The sequence below is a fragment of the Diorhabda sublineata genome, chromosome 9, assembly GCF_026230105.1.
Source record: "Diorhabda sublineata isolate icDioSubl1.1 chromosome 9, icDioSubl1.1, whole genome shotgun sequence".
In the NCBI taxonomy this organism is placed as follows: domain Eukaryota; kingdom Metazoa; phylum Arthropoda; class Insecta; order Coleoptera; family Chrysomelidae; genus Diorhabda; species Diorhabda sublineata.
In genome coordinates this window covers 16,505,053-16,531,397 of record NC_079482.1, presented here as the reverse complement: position 1 = coordinate 16,531,397, position 26,345 = coordinate 16,505,053, and the positions used below count along the sequence as shown (strand labels likewise).

The following is a 26,345-nucleotide window of genomic DNA, read 5'->3' as shown; positions in this document are numbered from 1 at the left end:
AATGCAGATAATAAGATTATATTGTTTAGTGCATTTAGATCAATTCTAAGCGTAGTTAGAGAGACATCAAAACTTAATATGGGGGGAGGAGTGTCAAAAATGCCAAATCCACTATCGTTCGAAGGAGATGTTGCTGAAAACTTCAAGAAATTCAGGCATGACTTTGAAACCTACTTAACAGAATCTGGAGATGATAAAAAGGAAGACAAAATGAAAATTGAGATGTTTTTAAAGTTAATTGGAGACAAAGGTTTTAACATTTTTGATAGCTTACAACTAACTGAATTTCAGAGGATTAATTTATACGAAGTCTTGAATGCTTTCGAAAAACATTTTACTCCAAAGGTTAAGGATATCCAGGAAGGTTTTACAAAGCTGCATATTGAGAACATAAATTCCAATGAGTTCAAGAACAAGGACGAACAGGAAAATGAAATAGACAAAACAAATGAAATTCAAGAGAATAAAATTGTTTTTAATAAATTTATTATGACTGATGGAGAAACAAATTATTGGAAAACGGAAAATGGGGGCAATATTCGTCAACACAGGAGGTACGTGTGAATATATTTCAATTAAACTGATGTGAAAATTAATAAATCCTCAATAGAACTTATATTAGTACGATACTGACTTATTTGGCAAACAGCAATGTTCGTTCTGTTCTTTTGATTATTATATTAATCTACAAATATAACAACCAATACTAAGATACAATAAATACTATGACAATGCTATAGAAATTTTAGTTATTTAGTTCAGTTATTTTATTAATAAAATTAACTCTATAGTTTGAACAACCAGTAAACTGAATATAATAAATTTATTGGATTAGATTCTATTTAGTTTCTGAGAGAAGAGTCCTATTTTTATTTAGTTTTGTTTACTAACAAAAATTTATTTTTAAAAAGTAGTATAACTTAACTTGATCCAGATTCATGCAAGTTTATGGTTTCCTTTTGTATTGTTGCATATATGAACTAATTAAGGTGTTATAGAAATCTAGGTTTTAATTGCAGTATCTGCCTTATTTTTTTTCTAAATCATCAAGATCTTTCTCAGCCACAGTAGTTAATCGCCAACTTCCATGGTGTTTCAGTGCAGTTGTATATTTGTTTCTGAGTGGTTCGGACAATATATTTTCCAAAACTTGAAATAACTTGTTATTAACTGAATTCGAAAACAAAAAAATATCATGTTACATACTATACTATACTCTCAATATCTATAATAGTTTGTTCTTTTCAACCAATCGGCTTTTACGGTACAAGTACAAGGTCAATTTGATATTGGATTCGTTAATAATTTCAAGAGTCTTTGTCGGAGAGAGACTCGTTGAGTTCGTTTTTCTATCGGAGGTAGGATCCATTTCGTGAGGAATTTAGTTCGTTTTTAGAATAGCACTGGTATAGGAAGAGTTTTTTGGTGTGGCGATGCGTATAAAATAACTGAAAATACTGGGAGTAAAAAAGTGGCTCGATAAACCACACAGCTATTTGAAGAGTATAACAGGTTTATTTCTTATTGTAAATTAGCGCGGGCGCAACTGCGGCCAATTAGTTGGTGAAACGTTTTTCTTTAAACATTTTGAATATTCCTTTGTTTGCGGCACATTGGATTTATTTATTCTATTCGCGTTTTTGAAGAAATTGATTTGTGATCGACCATTTTATTCGAGAAATTCAATAAAACCTCGGAATTTATTCTAAATCGTCCTCCATCTGCCTACATACTACTTCAAATATAAATAAATTTAGTAAACAGAACGAATAGAACAAAACGGATAGAACTCAACGGAGAAATTTCCATGTATTATCCCGTTTCCTTCCTCATTTTATTTTGTTATTTGAAGCGCTCAACTGTATCGTCCAGTATTTCAGAGTATTTGGCTCTATTCCAGTTCTGTTTGCTGTTTTAGAGCCATCATTATACCATTTGGTGGTATTTCTGTTCATTTATCGCATGGTGTCTTGACCCCTATTGATTCGACAGCTTAGTATTAAGGTAAATTATTTTTCAAAGCTAAACTTTTTTGATATTTCGTCCTGACGTATGTCCTATGTTTGGCTATTTCTTACGGATGGCTTTTCTTTGTTAATTGCGTCTATGAACATTGTGTGTGACGTTTTTTTTCTGATACGCTTTCCAATACTATATTATTGGGCATAATCTCATCTCTTTCTACCTTCGGCATATTGTTCTACGTAGTGATCAAACTAGTTCTAGTACTTCAATTCCCTACATATTTATACGATACCTAAAATCAGTGGTTGTTATTAAAATCACACGAAATTAACTTTTTTTGAGTGTATCGGATGTATCGAACGACTACTAGTACAAGGGGTTAGCCTCAACCTGAAGATGTCAGTACTCAATATATTCTCATTGAAATTTTAATCATTTTGGATACTCAGATTCTATTTTACAATCGTATATGCGTGTTGCTGTGAATATTTTTTTTTGGAATGGAACGTTCGTGCCATTGAAAAATTGCCTAACCTAACCAGTGATATCACTGAAAAATTTCATCACATGGTACTGGACGACTGTCGGATTTATGATAGGGAGATAAAAGAGGGTATCAGCATATCAAAGTAACATTTGCCATATACTAATTGAAGAATTTTGATTGCGCACGCTATTCGCACATTAGGTTCCGCGTTTGTATAGTTTGGTACAAGACGCTTTCGAAAGAACTTTTCCCGGGCATTTTTCACGCGGTTTAAACAAAATGGGTCGGATTTTTTGCATTATTCTTGACTATACTTCACAAATCATTTCCTAATCTAGATTCATATGCAGGGAAGGGATTTTCCATCAAACGAAGACATTATCGCATATGTAGACGTTTCTTTTGGAGAAAAGATAGGTTTAAAAGAGTAGAACATCGCTTGAATATGTGCACAGACTTAATAAAAATGAATATGGAGCTACAAAGGCTTGGGTTTGTGTTAAGTCGGAAACTTCTCAGTCAACCCACGATTAAGTATATATTTGGTCTGGGCTACCTTAAAAATCAAAAATTCTGTTTTAAACCATCATTTGGGCTGCTCAGTAATTTAACATAACTACGATCAATTTAAATCAACAAGCATACAATTACATCATAGACAATTATGACTAAACTAAAAAGCAAACTTGCAACCTAACAAATCCGACTTCTCTTTTGCGGTCACTGCGATTCACCCATCTTCTCCAGTCAACGGTGGGGTTTTTGACTTGTTACAGAACAGAAAGACCTTGATTCATTTGGCAATTAAGAATTTTTTTCATTTTTTCCACTTCCTCATTATACCGTTCCTTGCAGGTATTTCTCGAGATAATAATACGATTTTCGACACTAGGATTTGAGCATTATTTGCGGTAAGCAGCTTTTTATCTGCTCTTTTATCAGGTCTGGAGCCGTTTTTAACAAACCTTGGATTATTGTCGGCAAAGCTCTTGATGAAGTAATGAATATAGGTTTCCACACCTGCTTAGATTGCTTCTGAAATCTTGTTTGCACACACTGAAGGGTCATTGGAATCGAAGCAAACTCAATCCTGAGTTTGAATTTCCAGTTCGCACGTTGCTGTAATTAGTTTGTTATCTGATGTTTCGAGTAGCGCATCTCCAGTTACGTTGAATAAATCAGGGTCTGTTGTTAGAAACAGGTTTAAGAGGCTAGCAAAGTCACTATCTCGATCGGGGATTCAGGTTGGTTCATTAATAAGTTGGGTTAGTGCTTGCTAGTTGGTAAAATCCTCAGCTTTTCGCCCTTCGTGTCAGTTCTATTGCAAAAATTTCATCAGATGAGGTGATGCACATTAGAGTCACCAACGATAACAATATCTGCATTTGGATGGTTGGATTGCAAAAGAAGTCGTTGTTTTAAGCCCCATCCCATCAAATTTTGAAGGCTCAATATTCTCTTTCCGCTGGCAAGACATGTTGTCTCTAATGAAAACGACGAGTCCAAAATTATACTTGAATCGGGTGTGTAAGTCGTATACAAGTTGGTTCACCTTTGTTTCTGCTAGAGCAGAATGTGAGGTCTTTTTGACTGTAAATGTTGGTGTACAGCACTTATATTCATGTCAAACCTCCTTCTTTTTTCTCATCCTAAATGTTTGACGCTTGAGCACAGCAACAAACTTGAAGCCCTTAGGGCCAAGTCACGTCGCCTAAATCTGATGCGGTGGTATCTCACCGGGCGATGCGAGTGGGCCACATCTACCACATCCATTTGGGACCAAATTTTATGGGTGCCCAAACAGTGGCAAACAAAAATTGGGTGTTATGGGGACTGCTTGAATATTAGCATTTTATATGTAAGCTTTTTTTGTGTTTATATACTGTAGCGAATGCACCCATTTCGTTTTTTTATGTAGGAGACACAGGTATTTAATTCAATTCACGTTTTTAGAAACGATGAAATAAAAACCGCTACGTTGATAGCCAGATCCTCAAATCCCTACACAGGTCTACCTTACTCACGAAAGTATTACGAACTACTCCAAAAAAGAAAGAGGCTACCAATATTTGAACACAAAGAATATTTTATGAAACTGTTAAATGAACACCAATGTATAGTAGTTGTTGGAGAAACAGGTAAATGTGAATATCATAAAATGAATCGTGTGAATATTAATAGGAATATTAATTTAACAGGTTCTGGTAAAACCACACAAATGTCTCAATGGTGTGTAGAATATTCGATGAGAATAAGTGGAAAGTGCGTTTGCTGTACACAACCGAGAAGGATGTCTGCAATCTCAGTTGCACACAGAGTAGCTGAAGAGATGAACGTTGCTTTAGGTCAAGAAGTCGGTTATAGCATCCGTTTTGAAGATTGTTCTTCAGCAAGAACCATTCTCAAGTAAATACATATCTAAGTATTTGATAATAATTTTGAATGTTTATGAAAATTTCTATTCTACATGCCTTAATTTATAAGTAAACGAGCTCAAAAGATTCCTAATCATATAGATTACAATAGAACAGTGAAACATTATTGAATCAAAGCTCAGTTCTAAGATTTGCTTCAGAAACAGTCGTGAATCATCTTCAGATAGTATCTACTTTTAATCAAATCAAATAATTCAACATTATGTATGCGGTTCTGATTGTAATTTTTTAGATTTATTACTGATGGTTTGTTATTGAGGGAAGCAATAGGTGATTATTGTTTAGATAACTACCAATGTATTTTACTTGATGAAGCAGATGAACGTACTTTAAACAATGACATTCTTATGGGTCTTCTGAAAGAAATTATGAAACAACGGAAGGTATAAAAAATATTTGTAGTTTGAATAAAAGGTTTGAGGTAATAATGTTGTAGGATTTGAAAGTTCTCATCATGAGTGCAACATTGGATGCCCCTAAATTTCAAAAGTACTTTAATAATGCACCATTAATGAATATACCTCATAAAAACTATCCAGTAGAAATTTTTCATACAATTGAACCAGAAAACAATTATTTAATGACTGCTATCTCGACAGTAATTAAAATTCATTCTTCAATAAATCTAGAAGGTAAAATATGTCGACTTGTAATACACCATAATGACTAATATCGGAAATATTTTATGCAAATAGGAGATATAATACTTTTTTTAACGGGCCAAGAAGAAATAGAAGAGGCTTGTAGAAGCATAGAGATGGAAGTGAATCGCTTAGGCCCAGTAGTTGGTGAACTAAAATGTTTACCATTGTATTCCTCACTGCCTTTGAAATTACAGCAGAGAATTTTTGAAGATCTACCTCCAAATAAATCCAATGGAGCTATTAGTAGAAAAGTTATAGTGTCTACTAATATTGCAGAGAAATCTATGACCATAGATGGTGTGGTCTTCGTCATTGATTCAGGACTTGTTAAACAAAAGGTAATGGAATACGTATTTTGAGACTTGTGTTATACAGGGTGTCCAGGGATTAATCGGAAAAAGTTGGGAGCGTATAATATGAGCCAAAACTTTTCCAATACAGGTCCTCGTTTTTAAACTATAGGCATCCAAAATTTGAATTTTAATGTCAGCTTTTATTTTTAATTCCCATTCTGATCATTTGATCATTTTCAGCATGTTTATAATTCACGTGTATATTTATATGAAATACTGAACAGATTTACAGTATAGAATCCTTACAGTGGTCATATATGAAAATTAATATATCACTTCTTATTTATGAATTTAGGTTGAATTGTATTATATTACAAGTATAACTTAAAATATTGTGAATCGCAAATATAAATTGATATAACACGTGTCAGAGAACATGTTTCTATTGGTTACTGCGGTTGTGACGTAGAAAGTAAGTAAATACTGTAACGAGGTCGCGGCGCGTAGCCTTTCAAACGCCATTCTGTTGTTGTGTGTGAAGGTAATTGGATGTTTAGTGCGATTTGTGTTTTTGTAAGGGTTTCAAAGACTATTCTAATTGAAATGATGGTCGAAATAGGATTTATCGAAAGAAGATCGGACAATCTACCTAAGATAGATGCATTCATGGTTGCTAGGTTCCTTGCCAATAATCAATTATTTACTTCGGCTGAAGTACGTGGAGTAAATGCAGATACGTACGTACTACTAATTAGACTTTCTTATAGTAACGTCATTATCACATTTGTTTGCTTGAACCTTATTAAAATGTAGTCATAAAGATGATAGCTTTGAAGGTTTGTTGTCATTTTAATGCCAACAGACGAGGTGTTTCACGAAGCACCTTTTCCGATCTTTCTGGCAATCGAATTTGGTTGGAGCAGCAGCTATTTTTAAAATTTTTTTGCATTGTGTTAGTTTCCACATCATATAATTTTCCAAATCTGTTTGAAGCTACAGTAAAAAATAACAATAAGTTAATATTTTTTGAATACCAATAGATAAAACTCACATTGAAATGATCTTCACACACATATACTGGGCTGCCAGGTTTGACGCTCGCATAATCCCTTCTTATAACTTGACATCTTTTTTTTTGTCGCTGTTCCTCTCGAGGCACGAAAATTTTATTATATTAGTGTTATACATTCTGGTACAATGCAGAATGAGAAGTTTGTGTGATATTGGCCATTTTATTAATGCACCATTTGCATGAAAATATCCTACATAACCAGTTGAATGTAATGTATCGGTGTCATATCGAAAACTCATCTATAGTCGCTACATCTACTAAGGTACTTTCACAATGCTGAAACTTTTTCTATATGTTATTTGATATATTTAAAGTAAAAAAATCAACTTCTGGTAGGGTTAGCGCGGCTGCAACAATATCCACTGTTTTTAGCACATTGCAAATTTTTTATTTAAAAAAAAATGTATCTTCTCAAATCTGGCTTCCGAGTATATTTTTAATTAGACAATTTTGAGTATAAAAAAATTGCCATTTGATTTGCAAGTATCTGTAAAATGGATCGAAATTGCTAAGACGGGTAGTACAGTATTTTCATCACAAAAGTCTACCGATCCTGTCGACCTTCCAGCTAAAGAATTTTTACCTGTATATAAGGTAATACATTCTTAGGTAGAGTAGTAGAACATTTTAAGACAAATTTCCAGGTTTCTCAGCTGCTTTTTTCGGAGCAAATGAACCAATAGATCTAAAGTAAGATAGTTATCTTCGCTTAATAGCTGAGTGACTGAAAAGTTTTTTTGAATTTTGTTTATGTAATTGCAGCATCCAAAGAAAATGTGATTAAGATCAGCATAAGATTTATTATTGTAGATACAGGCAGATGTTTTTATGATACCCAGCTTAGGAAGATATCTCCCACAATAGGTTACTTGCTCAATAAAATTCCAGAGCTGTGTTTCAACGTTCCAACTTAAAAATTTAATGAGGAGAAGAAAGGATAAATTTCAAAATAGGTGGAAGTGAGGATAGTGAAGCGTACAGGATACGTACATTTTATATTTAATTAAATAAATCTGGAAGAGTGTACTATCAACCATTTACAAATCATAAACTTCTCAATATGTATGACAAATAATACTTAATTAAATAATGAAATGATTATAAATTTCAATATCCTAATATAAATTCAAACATTTTGTTTTTAAAGTTTATTCATATTGCTAAAATATCTGTGTCAGATGGATTGGTGGCACAAGCAAAACGTTAAATTTTTTCTAGAGAATGTTCTACTTGCGCAATTTGACGACGGAATATTAAAAACATTGGAACCATTTTTTATATAGGCAATTTTGTACCAAAGAGAGTCTTGTTTACAGAGCAAAGTAATTTTTAGGAAGATGTCCCTGACGAAATTTGACGAATTGTCAAATATTGTGTAGGTTATTATCATCACATAAAAATAATCTTCTATTCCATACACGAGAGCTGTTATTTTCAACCTACGATAGGCTATGAATAAAAGACAAGTTCATATAAAATAATAATTTTATTACCAAAAGAATGGTACTCTTACGGTTACTTTTCGACATAATCACCGAATAGTTTGAGACATTTATCATATCTGTGGACAAGCCAAAACCCTCTTCAAGGAAGGTTGCCGCAAATGAATTCAAGTAGAGTACAAAACAGACCTTGAAACTTTTGGAAATTCCGTAGACAAAGCAGTAATGGTGAATCTGCGGCTTTCTTCAACCATTCTATCATTCTTCACCATGCACATCATTACGGCCATCTTTAAACTTTCGACACTATTCACGCACAACACCATCACTCATACACACGACTCATTATCCGATTGATTTCGGCAGCACTATGGCCTTCAGCCTGTATTAAACGAATCACACTTCGCAATTCACACTTGGCGGGAGCATCAATAATGACGAACATGTTTACATGGCTGTAGCACAACGCCGACTGACCCCTGAATGTAAAAAAGCGCTTACCCGCTTTCTTCTGCCCACATAGCATCTGCACGGAGCGATCGGAGGCTGAAGAAAAAACGACCTTCGTATATAAATATTCCAAATGTTAATTTGAATGTCTCGCTTGTATTCTCAGGAAAACGAAAACTATCTCGCGAATAGTTCGTGATGGGATTTATCTCTGGCATTAGCATATACGTTTTAACATTATTGTGTTTACTATAAAAAGTACATCTTTTGTCTACTTGAAGTTTTCGAGAAGTTCAGCTGTTTGCGAATTGCCAAACGTGATTTCTATATTTGAATTCTTACGTGTTGTTTAGTAACTTTCTTTGACTCACTTGTTTTATTATATCAACCAAAAACCCATTTAATGAATTATGTTTTTGAGTGTAATACTGCTATAATATGACATAACATATTTAATAATGTATTATTGTTTGATATTGGCGTTTAAACTTAAAAATGCGCAATAATTACTATAAATTTATGACTGATCTCTATTTTTACCTCTTAGAATTACTTCAAAACGTATTTTTTATTATTTTTTATGAACAAAAGTAATAATACATCTCATAATTTCTTTCCAATAGTGATGTATGTATATTTTAATAGTCATAAATTATATTTTTCAGAGGTATAATCCCAAAACTAGAATAGAATCGTTGATAGTTGAACCTATCAGTAAAGCTTCAGCCCGTCAAAGAGCCGGTAGAGCCGGAAGAACAAAACCTGGAAAATGCTTCAGATTATATACACAGCAAACTTTTGAATTTCAAATGGAAGACAGTACATGCCCGGAAATATTGAGGTGCGTTAAACCGCTATTAGTGTTCATTGTTGGTCCAGTATTCAAACAAATTTCCTATTTCGCTCGATTGCTCAATATCACACTGTAAACGATTATACTGTTATACTGTTTATTAATGTATCCAATGTTAATATTTTACACAACGATCAAGTTATGTTAGCATTAGCATAAAGCAATTTTAGGTATATTGCATGAAATAATTGTAACTTTGGAGACGGACCAGACTATTGAGTAACTTTTCTAGGCTTTGGATTCATATTTACATATCTCTCTTCCTCTTCTGCTTTTACCTTGTGGTGTTTACCTTAGGTCCTGTTTAGGTATTCCATTCTCTGACATTCTTTGTACATAACCATACAATATTTGTAGTTTGGTTTTGAGGTCATCGATGTATGTATGACTCCCATTATCTCACCTATTCTGTCTCTCTCGGATGTTCTGTTCTTCTGTAGAAGTGCATACTTTTGAAGATCGTGTTATATATGGGTTTTTTGATAGCTTTTGACATTGTTTGGTCGCATAATATTCCATTCATCATAGGTATAGCTATTCTGCCCTATATATTTTGCTGTTTGATTACTATGTCGAGTGTTTCATCTTAGCTTTTGATTTATACATTAGAATAATTTAGCAGTTTCTTAAAAACTTACCGATACTCTCAGTATGCTCGATAGTATAGTAGTACAGATAGGACAGATAATTCTCTTTGCCGTAGATCAAATTTAGGAACAGTCCTACTACAGTTGAAGAAACTGGGAGTTGATGACATTATAAAATTCGATTTCATGGATTCTCCACCACCAGAAGCAATTATGCGAGCATTGGAATTACTTATTAACTTGAACGCACTCGATGTTCATGGAAATTTGACAGATTTAGGAGCTTTTATGGCAGAATTTCCACTTGACCCACCACTTGCCAAGATGTTAGTTGTTAGCTATAAACATAAGTGTACAAATGACATTTTGACAATCGCAGCAATGTTGTCAGGTATTAATAATTATCTTCTCTATCTATACCGATAAACAATCATACTGCAAGGAATCGGTTGCATAGTTAAGTCAAGGACCATCAAAATGTTTATTTATCCTCAGTTTTGCATGTTTTACAACAAAACTCAAGTGATCATGTTTTTTTAGATCTTATAATCTTGGTTAATGTTATAACCAATCAAAGTTCAGAAATGCAAAATTGTTTTTATCGCTTAATAATTCGTGCATTTTAACCAGGAACTTGTTGTGCTTTCCAATTTAATGTCTCTGTACTTGAGACCTTAGCAGTGATCAAAATGTTTATAGGCTAGAGGGTTGTAAATAAAGAACTTATATTCTGCTCTCTGTACACTTCTCCACAGAAATTGAATCTCCGCCGCCTTTCATTCGAATTTGAAAACATTCAAAAATACTTCTTTAAGGCAATCAGAGGCATCGCATTTTCTCAGATAGTTGACGAAAATAACCTGGATGCGTCTGAGCTTTCAAATGTCGACATAACTTTACCACAAAGTAGAAAGAATGTTAAAAAACTATTGCGAAAAAGGTGAACATTGGGATTCACAAAGCAAAAATTCTGGTTTAAATATAACCATATATATACTATATATACTTATATATACTACTACTATTAGACAATATGTTGCACAAATAATATTATTTGAAAGAAAAAGAATGATACCTGAACTTCATCTACAGACTCTCTCTTACAAAGAAAAAAGTATTGCTTTGATTGCTTCCGCACCAACCATAATCTCCATTTGGTCCCCGGCGACTACTGATTATTTGCAGCTCTGAAAAACTACTCCAATGAAAGAAAGAAATATCAATCAAAGGAGTTAGTTATTATTATAATAGAAACGTATTTTGAGACAAATGAAACATCTTTCTATAAACATGACAGAAAATATGTAAAAGGTTCATTTTTACTTGAAAATTATGGTGCTTGTTTGAATTATTGTGGCTAGATTGAGATTTTTTTATTAAGGCAGAATATTAGGAACAAAAAATTCATTAGTTTTCAGCATTTAAGCAAAGTAGCGAAAATAATGTAGAAAGACCTCAATGATGTATAATGTTTCTCTAATTTCTGTCTTAGATGTCTTTTTTATAGTTTTATTGTTTTGATAAAGACTGAAAGTAGTTGAAACGTCAATATTATATATTTTCGAAGATAATTTTAATTGTAAGAGACCTAAAATCAAGATAATTCATCAACATAACTATATGCAATATATTGCTCCAATTTTTTTAGTTCCGAAGTGTTTCGAACGACCATATCAAGAGAAAAAAGCCGCAGACGAGGCAAAGATGTGTCTTACACACTTAGATGGAGATCATTTAACACTTCTCAATGTCTATAACTCCTTCCAATCTAGTAAGTCTTCCACACCTATATGTATTAATAATGATTTCATTTATTGATATTTTTTTATAACAAAGTGTCCGAGTTTTTCTATATTTCAACTCCCTATTTAGTTTTGGTTCAAACAAAAATAGATAAAACTGATTTTGAAAAGGATTCAGTTAAATATAAATATTTTCAATATGAGATCCGTACAGTATATGAACTGGAACTTTTTATACATTGTGTATATTTCTTGGTAGCTCTTTTTCTTCTGATCTATAGTACATACACAAATGTTGGTTATCACTCTTATTTTCAGAATTGCATTATTTGATGGTTTTTAAATTGAAATACTTAGTAGAAGGAATGGGTGATATTATTTCAAAAATCTCAATATGCGGACACATTTTTTGGATAAATATCATTCAACAATAATTAAAGAAATTCAGTCTAGACTGAATATTGTTGGAAATATCTATCAATTTTAATGTTTAAATCTTTCCCTCATTTTTGTTAAAAAACAACTTTTACAAACTGTTCTTTCTATAAAAGCTATCAACTTTATCACTGGTTCCCAACATCTGTATGTTAAAGCATCTGGGAACTTTTCAGCATCTTAGCGGTTTTTCTCTTCCAAAAAAGTGGCAATTTCCTCTTTTGACCAATAAACATAGTAAACATATCTGAAATGATAATTAACTGGCCGTGGAATAACATAGCAACGTTAAATTTTCAAGAATTATTCTTTCAATTTCAATTAAAATCAAATATTCTTTTGAATAGACATGAAAGACCCGCAATGGTGTGTTAAAAATTTCATAAGCTACGAATCTTTGAAATTAGCTGACAACATAAGGCATCAGCTATTTAAAGTTATGGACAGATTGAATTTGAAATGTATCTCCTCCGATCCTACGAGCAAAAAATACTACCAAAATGTTAGGAAAGCTCTTGTCGAGGGATATTTCATGCAGGTATGTATTTAATGTATTTAATTTATTTAATTTTAGGGATTTAATCAATAAAAATATGACTTGTTACTGTTCACTATTACTACATAAATAGAAAATTAATATAAAGTTAATCTCAAATATTCAAGTATTCACACTTCTAATAGGAAACCTATTTTGGCGCGCACATTTTACATTTCATTCCTGGATCATTGTTTATTACTTCGATACCAAGGAAGGAAAATGTACTTCAGAAGTATGTGGATTCATCATATTTTGCAGAGAGCTTTATGTCGCATTCTATTCATTATATATGTAGAGTTGCTTGGTGATATAATCAGTTTTTTAATTACTTTCGAATATCTGTGGCGACATTTGATGAACTTTAAGAGAAGGTAAAGTCACACATTTGAGGACAAGATACCAACATAATAAACTATAGTTTATTATTATAGTATATATTTCAAGCAGCAAAATAATTTATAAATTGCTATCATTGTTACGCATGAGTACTACCGTCACCGGTAAGTTAACGGTGGTCAGTACCAATGATAGATACTAGTTGCCGTTTTTCAATTTGTAAATTAATAGACCAGTGTTTTTTCAAAGTAATGGTCTTAATACGTTCCCACGGATTGAAGGCCCCACTTTCAATATTTACATGGTAAACTATTTGTCTGACAAAATTTCGTCTTTCCCAATAGCCATTGTATGAAAAAATAAGTTTATATATAAAAACAATACAGTTTTTACGCTCCATTTTCGCTTCTTATTTGATAATTTTATAACTTCGATAACCCAAAATCGATTCTTTGATCTTATCTTTTCCGTACAGTCAATTAGTAAGAATCTGACCTTCAAACCCACGATCGATTATGATTTAGATAACACTAGAACAATATACAGAAACTGGCGTGTATATACATTACAAGTACCATGAAGACTTGTCCAACAATAGCAAAGAAAGTCATTCTAGAACAGGTAATTCTGAGAAGTACTCAGTATTGTGGAGAAAGAAAAATTTTGGATATACGACACAATTCACTCAATAGAAATCTTACAATGAAATTAGGTACATTTTGCAACAGGATAATAAAAGATTAAAATATGAGGTATACTTAAATGGTTATTGATAAGTTTCAGTTTAAGAAAAAGTCATATAAAAGAAAATTTCCAATACACAACTGCATTTCAAGCGCTAGTGTTTTTCACAGAAACGTTTACAAAACTTCAGTGAATATTCAATATGTCGACCTTTGAAAACTATACTCCAATACATAAAGTAAAGACTCTGTTAACGAGAAAGCCATGGCTTTAAATGTATATGGTGCATTAAAATATCAGTACCCTTCAGTGAGTGTAGATGATCTAACAAGTATGTGTTCGAAGTTGACAGGTCTGGGAAAATCATTAAATGGTCCAAAGTCTCGGTCAGGAAGGCCAAAGGTTTACATCGATGAAGATTACAAATATGCAATCCGCAGGAAAGTTCACTCATTTTACTTTAAAAAGAAAATTCCTACTATTGATAAAATTGTGACGTCCTTTTTGGAAGACGGATGGCCACCAATCAGCAGAAATAGGCTTTGGCAGGTTCTACATGAACAAAATTTTTGTTGGGAAAAACAACGTAAAAATTCATATTTAAAAGTTTCCAAACAAATCGTGTGTTGGAGAAGGTCTTATTTACGGATGATAAAGAAACTCCAGGAGGAAGAAAAAACTATTTTCTATTTGGACGAGACTTGGGTTAACGAGTGGCACACTGTAGGAAAAATATGGCAAGATAAGACGGTTAACAATTTTAGACAAGCTTTCCTGGAGGGACTATCAAAAGGATTTAGAGCTCCATCAGGGAAAGGCGGACGATTAATAGTAACACATATTGGCAGTGACAATGGTTTTGTTGATGGGGGCCTACTGTTATTTGAATAAAAAAAAGGTGACTATCACGAGGATATGAATGCAGATGTGTTCGAGGAATACTTTATACAAATGCTAGATCTTATTCCAGCCGAATCTTTAATTGTTCTTGACAACGCCAGTTATCACTCGAGACAAGTTGAAAGTCTGGTTAATACAAAAAAAATTACATTCAACAATGACTTGGCGAAAAACAAACTTTTTTCAATTGACAAAATAAATAAAAATCCCCACAAGAAATATAACATTGATGAAGTGGCAAGACATCATTGATATGGGCGAAGTAGCTCGGAAAAACACAACATTTAAATTACAGGACTTTAGAATATCACTAAACGAAGCTTTGAAAAACGTTACTGCTGAAAACTGGCAAAAATGCATTCAGCATGTTATCAAAGAGGAGGAAAAAATATGGGAATTATACAACATTATTGATCAAACTGTAGAACCTCACATGATTAATTTAAACAATTCATCCACTAGTTCTTCAGAACAAAATACATATATTGCAAATATGTGCACTTATATGTACTTTAAATATGTTACAGGAAATATTTATAGACTGTTGTATATAATACAGTGATGTTTAGTATATAAGTATGTATATAGTGTATATATTATAGTAATGTGTAGTTTATAATTTTTTTTGTATTTGTATTTTTCATACTTACATGTATATACTCGTATTTGTAAATAATTAAATAAAAATAACTGTATATATTAAAAAGCAATAATAATATTTTATTTATTACGAAAAACTCATTGCAACGTCCATGATGGTAAAGGTCTTCTTACTTTTGGGGAGATTCAGAAGTTGGTGTTGAAGTATTAAAATAGACAGAAAAATAAAGATATCCTTCAATTTTGGAAAGAAAAGGATGGCCATTCGGATTATCTAGGTAACCGCAGCCGACACTCAATGAGAGTGTATATTCAGTCTTGGAGATTATTTATCGAAACATGCAGCTACAGGTTTTTTTTGTAAAAAGTGTAAAACACCGGGGCATATCATTTCTGCATTCACCGAGATATCAAACATCCATCGATTTGATCTAAATTGAAAGTATACTGAAATCATAGTATTCTTCAATGCTCTCAGAGTGTACCAAGAGCTGCAGCTCAAACCCAGCTCTAGCAAAGGAAGACATAATAGATCCTTCAGTGCACCATCAAAGCCCTCGCATCTCAGTTTAATCCTGCCAATAGATACACTCATACATATGAACATTGCAGAATGTTCCATGATGTTCTGGAACATCCTAACACGCGGCGGATCTTGCTCTAAATCACCCTTGATTCTATAATATAAATATCAATTTATATTGACAGCGCACTGGATAATTCGCTAGGTGTTCCTCAAACAGGCAATCAATACTTTAGTTTGCCCAACATACTTCTCATCACAACTATGACGGCTAGTTTCGTAAATACCACTTTTTTTAAAATCACTATTATTATATTGTGTTGAAAAGGTTTTGTATAAGAACTAAAACGTACAAGATAGAATTTCTAATATTTTTCATAAAAATTTTAGTCGCATAAAGAAATTTCTTAAATATATCACGATTCATAAACTACTATTCTTTTCATCACAACCGATGAACACATATATCTTCAGTATAATTGCTTTTCCTCTTGTATCTTTTTATTAAGTGAAACATCAATGAATCAGCGTATTGGGAAATGGAAACTAATAATTTTATTTTGAACTCGATGGAAAAAATCAAACGGTAAAATTCAATTCACTCAGTAAATTTGTATTTGAAATTATTTATCATACATTTTCTTCGTATAGGTGGCGTATTTGCAGAAGAAGAGACTTTATATGACGATTCAAGATAACCAAATAGCACTATTGCATCCATCCAGAATGGGTTATTTTCAATGAGTTTGTTTTGACTAAAAAAAAATATATTCGGACTGTGACTTCCATAAAACGTAAGTGGAGAATTCGTACCTAGACACAGATTTTATGATTATAATATACGCTACCTCAACTTCAATGCCCTTGCTCCAGTGAAACTATGAAAACATTCATAAGTTATAGTTGCTACTTCAATTCACTTATTTAATTGATGGTTTTTTGAGGGATATATGAGCGTGATGTAAAACTACACTTCTTATGTGAACCAGGTACCAGTGTGAAGTTCATCCATAACCAAATTTCCTTTTGCCTCCCAAAAACATAATCCTAAGACACTCTTTTCCAATTTTGGGACTGTAGCTCGCTGTCGAGCGATAATATCTCAAAAGGCTAGAGCGTCGCTGAAATAAGTATATGAAAAGATACTACGTTGAAAAATGTCTTTTTTTCTTTGTTAGATTGATATCTTTTCAGTCAACAGAATAATGGCCATATAAAGATATTGGAAAGACTAAACAAATTATATCAAATGCTGTATTTGATAATTCAGTAAAGTGGAAGAGCCACAGACAAAACATTCAATGGAACATTCGATGTCAAGTTATCAATATTTTCTATATAAATTAAGCAAACTCAAATTTTATAACGTAGTCTAATCTTAGTTTTGTTATATTGTTAATTGTGTCTACTTTTGAATTTCTTTCAAAAGTTGTTTATAAAGTATAGAAAACTGTCAGTAGGATAGTGGAGGAGTCCTCTCAGATCCTCGTTTTTAAGGGTTTATCTATTGTCGCTGTAAAAACCAGCTGCAGGGATAACCATCAATATAGTTTATCCTAAAATATAAAGAAGATTCAGGAATGCACCTTAGCGTTGTAAGCCATTTTATTTATATCATACTCTTCTGCCTCAAAATCATTTGACTCTAAACTTAGTATTATTGACACGCTACCAAGCACAATAGAGTTCAACAAAGGTAGATAAGATTTAGAATTACCGAATTATCTAAGCAAGTTAAGTATAAACGACTTGGACCGTGATAACACGACAGAAACCAACAATGGCTCTATTTGACGTAAATAATTTATGCATCATCCCTAACTTTGATGGAATTTTCGACTTTACTATTGAGCCATCAATATAACCAAAATAATTCAGCGGATACACGGACCAAAATCCTTTTTCATGATATTATGAGTAAATTGGTAAGGCTAAAAAAATAATTTCTATATATGAATGCAAGACATGTGAAGCTGTAGAAGACGTCTTGATTCAGAATTTTGGTGACCAAAGAAACGAAATTTCCACCCAATACATGTTCAGTTAACCTTCGACGATGGCCACATGAATCACCTAAGTAAATTTATAAGAAAGTAATCGGACTTTATAAATTGTATCACTAACTATATTGAAGTTCATACTCAAAGAAAAAGAAAAATGGAATACTTTAGACAACAGGCACCAACTGCATTCTTATACATTATTAAGAAGAAATCAAAATACGACATTTACAAAAATTTACCTCAATTATAAATTCCGGAACGATCCATTATCAACTTTTCACTCCAGAAACAACCAGCTTATTTTCAACGATCTAGCATTTCTACAAACAATGGTCAAACAATAACCTGTGCATGGACAATTAAACAGGCAATTTCCGCCGAGATAACAGTGCTGAAATTTCCAAATGCCCACATTCAACCAATTAAAACCTGAAATAAGACAGGCATTTAATACATCTAATCAACCGATCTTCTCGTCATCCCGACCGAGACATCGCAATAACAAAGACCAACCCCCATGAGTATATCTGCTACAAATAGGAACAGATCACTCAATCAACATCAAAACTTCTACAATACCAGACCCAACCCAAATTTATCACCGAAGAGTTATTCAGCATTGAATAAAACGACGACGAGGAAAGCCTCTATAAAATGGAACAATCTTCAAATGACTTATCACTCGACAATGTACAAGAGATCCAATAGTTTCATCTTAGAACCTTGGACAGAAGCAAAAAGATAATAGAGTTGCACTCTTCCATATATCGAAATTTATGACCCTTCCCTTTGAATTTCTTAATTGATATAGGCTCTATTAAATCAGTCCTTAACTATAATATAATAGCTTCTACTCACTTTCATAAAATATTCCAAATTTTTCACAGAAACATAGCGTCACAATCCCTTCATTTCCAGAATTTTTACATTTTCAAATTCAACGAAACCTTCGTTTGCCTTATCGGCCTTGATATCTTAAAATTTCTCCAAGCTGAACTAAACCCCAAATCAGTTCTTACCACGAAATATTAAACCATCTCGATAAAATATTATGAAACAAAGAAAACGCCATACTACTCAATCCAACTCCGTCTACCATATTAGGTTACCAATAAATGAAAGTCAAGGAACCATCCTCACACCACGACAACAAATCCTGGGTGCAGAGATAATAGAAAGTCTTACTAACACACAAAACCAACCAAGTAAATCGCAAATTTCACCCCAGTGCCAATAGAATTTGCTATCACCGAACCAATAGAATGCCATAAAATCAATCTAAATGAATATCACATATTTTCCATAACAAGCATCACATTTGAATATCATAGACACCAAACACACCACTCAGTTTTGCTAAACGAATTAAACACCAAATAAGAACAAAAGAAAGTATAACGGTACATAGCAAAACATACCACTACCCATACATCCACAAGGAAGAGGTGAGAAGTCAAACATCGTGTATGCTTGATAAAGTTTTAAATAGACTAAGCCAATCTCTATGGTTTTCACCTATATGGATAGTCCCTAAGAAACCTGGCTTATCAGGAAAAATAAAATGAAGCATCGTTGTCGATTACCGCAAAGTAAACGAAAAAACATCGATGATCGATATCCAATACCTAATATGACCAATTTACTGGATAAACTTGGCTGATGCCAGTACTTTACCACCCTAGATTTGGCAAGTGGTTACCACCAAACAGAAATTTGCGAAGACAAACTGCTTTTAGCGTCGAGATCGGACACTACTAGTACGTACGAATGCCATTCGGTCTGAAGAATGCACCGCGTTATGGATAACGTTCTGAGAAGACTCCAAGGCGAAAAAAGTTTGGTGTATATGGGTGACATTAATATATTTTTCACATTTATGCAAGAGCATATGGCTAATTTTACCAAAACATTTAAACATCTTCGAGGTACTAGATTAAAAATTCAACACGAGAATTCCTAAGGAAAGATGTTTTTGGAACATATGGTCACTTCAACAGTTATAAAACAGAGTTCAATTAAAATTAATGTTATCACCAATTATCCGATACCAAAAATAGCTAAAAATATTAAAGGATTCCTAGGACTTCTAGGAAACTATCGGAAATTTATAAAAGATTTCGCAAAAATAACGAAGTCACTAACAGCTTGTCGGAAGAAGGATGTCAAAATGAAATATACTTCAGAATTTCTAGAATGCTTCAATGTATGCAAAATTCTTTTGGTGAAGGAACCTCTCTTACAGTACCTAGTCTTTTCAAAATCTTTCAACCTAACTACCGATGCCATCAAGTGCGATATAGGAATAGTACTTTCTTAAAGATCAGAGGGCATTGATAAACCCATAGCAATTGCCTCTAGAACACTGAACGAGACAAAAATCGAGTATTCAACAATTGAAAAAGAGAATATAGTAATTGTTTGGATACTTCATCCCCATTTATTCGGAAGAAATTTTATAATTCTGTCAGATCATCGACCAATTCAGTATGTTTGAAAAAATCAAACTCTAAGCTGGTGAGACGGAGATCATAACCGGAAGAATACGAGTACAAAAATGTAAAGGGAAATTAAATACCAACGCAGACACCTTCTCAAGAATTAAAATAAATACAATAGAACTTCAAAATGCAAAAAATCTTTCAAGGTATATGCGACATAACTACTGATCAACTTGCAACAAGTAAATGAAAGTCACTCAATTAAAGAACTTCTATTGGATACAAGAAAGCAGTTTTCATATGAAGAACCAAGTGAAAAAGTCGAATATAAAGCATCTCAGAACGTAGATCCTCATAACAAAGATGAGGATGAAGAGTAAACAAACCACACGAGAATCAAATCTCTACATCGGAGAAAACACTTACGACTAAACAACCATATCGTCTTTAGAATAGTCAAGTACAAACCCCGATGTCCCGTAATACCACACATCTTTCCAAACAAACAACGTATGTACGTTCAACTTTCCAGAGAAGATCTACAATACCGTATTATCAATTTCTTTGGAAGCTACCTTTAATCAAAAAAGAAGACATATGTATGTCATATCAAAGAGACGAACTTTACAGGCGAACTTGCAAAAGTATCAGGAAAATATTATAGTTGAATGTAATATATAACTGAAAGATGTGAATTTAAAAGAAAATTGATAAAAAGATGCTATCAGGGTATAACTAATCATATAGGAATAACTGAAACGGAGCTTCAAATAAGACGAAGTTATTTTTGACCTGATTTGAAGAAAGATATCCAAGAAATCACCCATTTTCGCGGAATCTGCGGGACCTAGCAAACCCTTGAAAGTCGTTCGAATTGATCTATTTCAAGCTAATGGACATAAGTTACTAAAAGTAATAGATGCTTTTCCAAATACGGTCAAGCTCGCCCCTTAGAAGGAGGAAATGTAATAAACACAATCAACGCTTTCCTTACATTTGTAAGTTACCACGGGCTACCACTTAACTCTGAACTCCATACTCCGAAGCACAAGACCTAAATAATGAACAAATGCCCTATGCGTTATTAGGCTACAACAACTCCATCTACTCATCACCTAAACAAAAACCCATTGAAGTATCAAACGAATATCTGATTGAAAGAAATCCTCTCGACGTAAATATAAGGACCTCTTACGATTACATTCGTAAGAAATGTATAAAGATTAACGAGCATCATTCCAAAAGTAAAAAGGTCATTATATATAAAGACACTACGGCAGGCACTGTATATAGGAATAACATAAAACGTATACACGAAAGAAATATTAATTCAGAACTGGGGGTAAGCGAAGATACGTTCTGACACTCAAGACTGTTATTTTCATCTACAATCTAGAATATTGGAAATCAAAACTATACAATCAAAACCAAGCGTTAACGGAATCTACATCACGGATATACAAACAACGGACAAACACCCAAAAACCCCTCATTGACTATAGATAGAGTGACTCTAATGGACCTCCACAGACCCGTTGAAGAAGCAAAAGAAAAGGAACCAATAGAGGCCGAAAAATGGAGTCACGCTCAATTCTTCTAATTTTTTTCTATTATAAGCTAAAAAAATAAAAACACAAAACAAAGAAACACAAAAACAAACCTATAAAAGACGAAGAGAAAAGAGAAAGTTCTGTTTGTCCCTTACAAAACTTTCCCAGGGTATGGAGACGTCTTAACGTTAGTCTGAAGAAACTCTTTACGTTAGACTGGTCAAATTTTATCGGATGCTGTCCTTGATAATTGCTGATTTGTTAAAACTTTTGATGGAATATTCGATGACGAGTCATCAATATTTTTGATATAAATGAACCAAACCAAAATTATACAACTAAGTCTGATTTCAGACTTAGTTTTGTTACATTGTTAATTGTATATATTTTAAAATTTCTTATAAAAGTTGTAGTTAATAGATTTCAAGAGACGATTCATATTAAACGGGAGAGAATCTAACTTATTCGGCTTCTTCTTATATCTGTAAAATATGAGCACTATATTTCTGGGTCACTTACTTACCTTTCTTCAGAATATTAAATAGGAAATATGAGCCAAGTTTCCATTAACTCAGTATTTCTATATCATAAGCATTGGTAACATGGGGTAACATGAAGATGTGTATCTCATATAAATTATCTCCTTTAGGCCAGGTTTCATCACTTCCTAATAAAGTCCCTACTATTATTTACAGAATAACCAAAAATTCGGTGTTTTCACCTTCTAATAAATAAAACCTCCGATTAAATCGAGTTATTTCCTTTCCTATCAATTATTTTCAATATAAACTATAATTTTCAGACCAACACATCTTTCTCCAACTAACGACTACTTCAACAAACCTTAACAAAACACGTGCAAATCTAATTAATATGGAAGGTAGAGCTAAGGAGAACCATCTCTATGCTACAGAAAGTTTCCATCAAATTGTTTACGTTAGGGAGGCGCTACTATCACATGAGTGTAAATTTTAAATAAAGCGACGACTCTAGTCATTTAAAATTTTTTAACACCGCATATTCAAATGAGACGAACGGAAGACTGAATTGAACGATCATATGATATTTTGTCCGACAGGTGCGCCATTCTGGTTAAATTTTGAATTATAATTTACCGTCTACAAGCGGACAGTTTTTGAGCTAAGGTCCCATATGAGATGGTACTCCTTACCTCTACCCTCTATAGTAATTAAGCACAGATCGTTGTCACAAACACAAATCATAGGAAACCGACAGTAGAAGAACGTTTTTTCGCTTATTTATTTCCTTATTCAATACATGGACGATCGCTATATAGGCATCTTTCATAGTGTTACCAACAGTAGACTATTTGTTGAATACATAATAAAGTGACAAATACTTATTAGTTAGTTCGGATTTAAATCAACTAAGGTGAAGAAACGGTAAACATTTATTCGACAATTAAAATTTCCTGCTAAAGTTATGTGGCTAATAATTATTTGAAACTTTATTAGAACGTGAAACCGGCTCTTAGTATTTTTACTATAAAATGTACAGGGTCTTTCACGACGAGCTGAATCGATATGTTTATGGGAAAGTATTGGGACTAGTGTTCTGAAAATTTGCTTGCTTGGGTTTTCCGAAATGTTCATTTCAGCTAAAATAATTTCAGTTCTCTGAAACTTCCAGTTATACCGAAAGTAGACCCAAACTTCGTTATTTTAAACGGAATGCTTTGGTTTTTATTAATTTTCTGAAATCTACGCAAAATTTCAATATAACCTTATATGAAGCATTGTATGCCACATGCAGCTCTCCACTAAAAAATTATATTTCTAAGTTTAAGAGAGTCTGGTCTAATATTTTTGGGATTTGGACAAATAACACTCACAGCTTTCAAAATGTGTGAAAACCTTGACAAAAATTTATATAGGGTGTTTAAAAAATGGTGAAGAATTTCACTATTTAAAACTTCGAAAATTAATTTTTTCAAATAGCAACCCCCATTTTTCTCTTTACCATTGGATTCTACGCTTTAAATTGAGGGGACATCGTTAGTAAATTCATATATCTCAAATTAACGGTTTCTGTAGAATCTTCAAAAAACTGAAATCTTCAAGGTTTTTAATTGTCGGTTGTCTAGAGCGACCAAAAAAAGCTAACATATCAACAAACAAACAAACAATGAAAACAATTTGTTTTAATGTTTAAGCGTTCATCATGTTCCGATTAGGATCTATTAATGTATCAGTTTTTTCAAGTTTCTACAAAAACCGTTAATTTTAGATATATGAATTCACTAACAAAGTCCCCTTAATTTAAAGTATAGAATCCAATGGTAAAGAGAAAAATGCTGTTTGCTATTTGAAAAAATTAAGTTTTCGAGGTTTTTAGATAGCGAAATTCTTCACCATTTTCTGAACACCCTATATAAATTTTTGTCGATGTTTTCACAGATTTTGAATGCTGTAAGTGTTATTTGTCCAAATCTCAAAAATATTAGACCTAACTCACTTAAACTTAGAAATATAATTTTTTAGTGGAGAGGTTCGTGTGTCCAAAAATTTCGAAAATATGAAATAATTAAAAAATGGCATACAATGCTTCATACAAAGTTATATAGCATTCCGTTTAAAATAACGGTACAACCGGAAGTTTCAGAAATCTGAAATTATTTTAGCTGAAACGAGCATTTCGGATAACCTATGCAAGCAAATTTTCAGTACACTAGTCGCAATACTTTCCCATATGCATATCGATTCAGCTCGTCCGTGAAGGACCCTGTATAACAATTATTGAGTTTCATTATAAAAATTTTTTCATTGTTTCAGCTGAGTGGTTATTAAAAATTGCACCAGATTACTACGATCTCAACAAATTTCCTGAGAGTGAAGCCAAACGGAGATTGGAAATTATTAAGGATCGGATACATATATAAAAATCTATAACCTAACACCTTGATATGGCTATTTACATTATTATAACACGAGATCCAACCACTTGATTCTGTAGATAGGTGTCTGTTTATTCAATAGAACTTTAAATAAATAATTAGTAAGAACGAGCTGCATAAGTTCCAGGTTACCTATCAAAAAGCCTCAATTACCTACCTGTAATTAAATTTAATGTAATTAAATATATCGCAATTAAATGTTTTTCATTAATTATTTCATTGTCAGAGACAAATACTTCAATAATTAAGTAAAAGTGTCTCATCAGTTAACTAAAGTTCAAAAAGCTACCATTATTGCCAAGTTGGTTTATCAGAAGATTTTCAACTCATCTAGGTCTTCATGCTAGCTCAGTAGCCAGAGTGAGGAAGCGATGGGAACAAGACGGGACCTTGCGCCGAAAGGTTGGGTCTGGATGAAGGAAAATTTCAATGTCACCCAAGATGTTGCATTGATCATTTTTTTAAGAGAACATCCCTTTGAATCGGGTGCTAGTGCTGCATATGCAACAAACTTTCTAGGATCCTGTCCTACGGCATGTAGACGAATGGAAGCTTCAGATTTGAAAAACTGTGCAAGTGCTAAAAAAGTAGTGCTTTCATATTATTCGTGGGATGACGGAAGTATTAGCGTTTACAAACACCCAAATTTAAGATTTGAAGAGCAATATGATGCAAACTCTAAAGTTTTTCTCAATATTTAGACAACATTATGTTGCCATTGGTATATCAAACCTATGATGGAAATGATTTTATTCACTAACATGATTATTGTCCTGACCCCACCACCCTCATAATTCAACAATATTGACACTTTACCGTGGCCGGCAAATTCCATTAAAAATTTATGGGGGTGTTTCCTACAAAAAATTACAAATGGGATATTTGTTACAGAAATCAAGAAGAGCTATGGGAAGTCATTGAAACAGCATGGGAAGACGTTAATTTCAATGAAAATATTCGAATTTAGAAAATTAGAGAAAGTGATTGAAAGCATGGAGGTCTAATTAATTGTTCTGTTATCTAGTAGTTTATCATCATTATAAGTTTTACTTCGATTTTGTACTTTTAAGTTTTATTATGGATTCTTATGTAAGTGATCTACTTATAACGCTGCCTGTAATATAACAGGTTGTGGGAAGCTATCTTAATCCTTCCAGTACAGGAAACGGATCTATCCGCTAAATCATTGCCGGGGTTTTTACTAAAATCAGATCGAAAAGCAACGGAATTCGCTGTTCTAGTATGAACCAATGCGATTTTTTTCAATGTTTTCATTCTATAGCTCGGTTTGGTAATAAAATCGAAAGACCTCATTATTGTACCTTCTTTGTTGCATTGTAAATAACTATGAGTCTTTTTCCTAATGCACAAGGAACACAGTTTTTGACAAGGTGTCCATATCAACTTAAGCTTTTCAATGTCGATTCAGAAAAATCGTAGAAAGAGTATTTCTT

General features: G+C 32.9%; 1 protein-coding gene across 1 annotated transcript; it reads left to right on the top strand.

Moving 5' to 3' along the window:
• On the top strand, window positions 1-25,079 carry LOC130448567 (putative pre-mRNA-splicing factor ATP-dependent RNA helicase PRP1). Its single transcript, XM_056785981.1, is given in 13 exon segments — window positions 1-554; window positions 4,406-4,590; window positions 4,651-4,858; window positions 5,120-5,270; window positions 5,324-5,519; window positions 5,583-5,869; window positions 9,454-9,629; window positions 10,345-10,619; window positions 11,877-11,999; window positions 12,753-12,943; window positions 16,638-16,705; window positions 16,707-16,780; window positions 24,770-25,079. Coding segments are annotated over 13 exon segments (2,517 nt in total). The 5' UTR covers window positions 1-78; the 3' UTR covers window positions 24,877-25,079.
• Window positions 25,080-26,345: the final 1,266 nt, after the last annotated feature.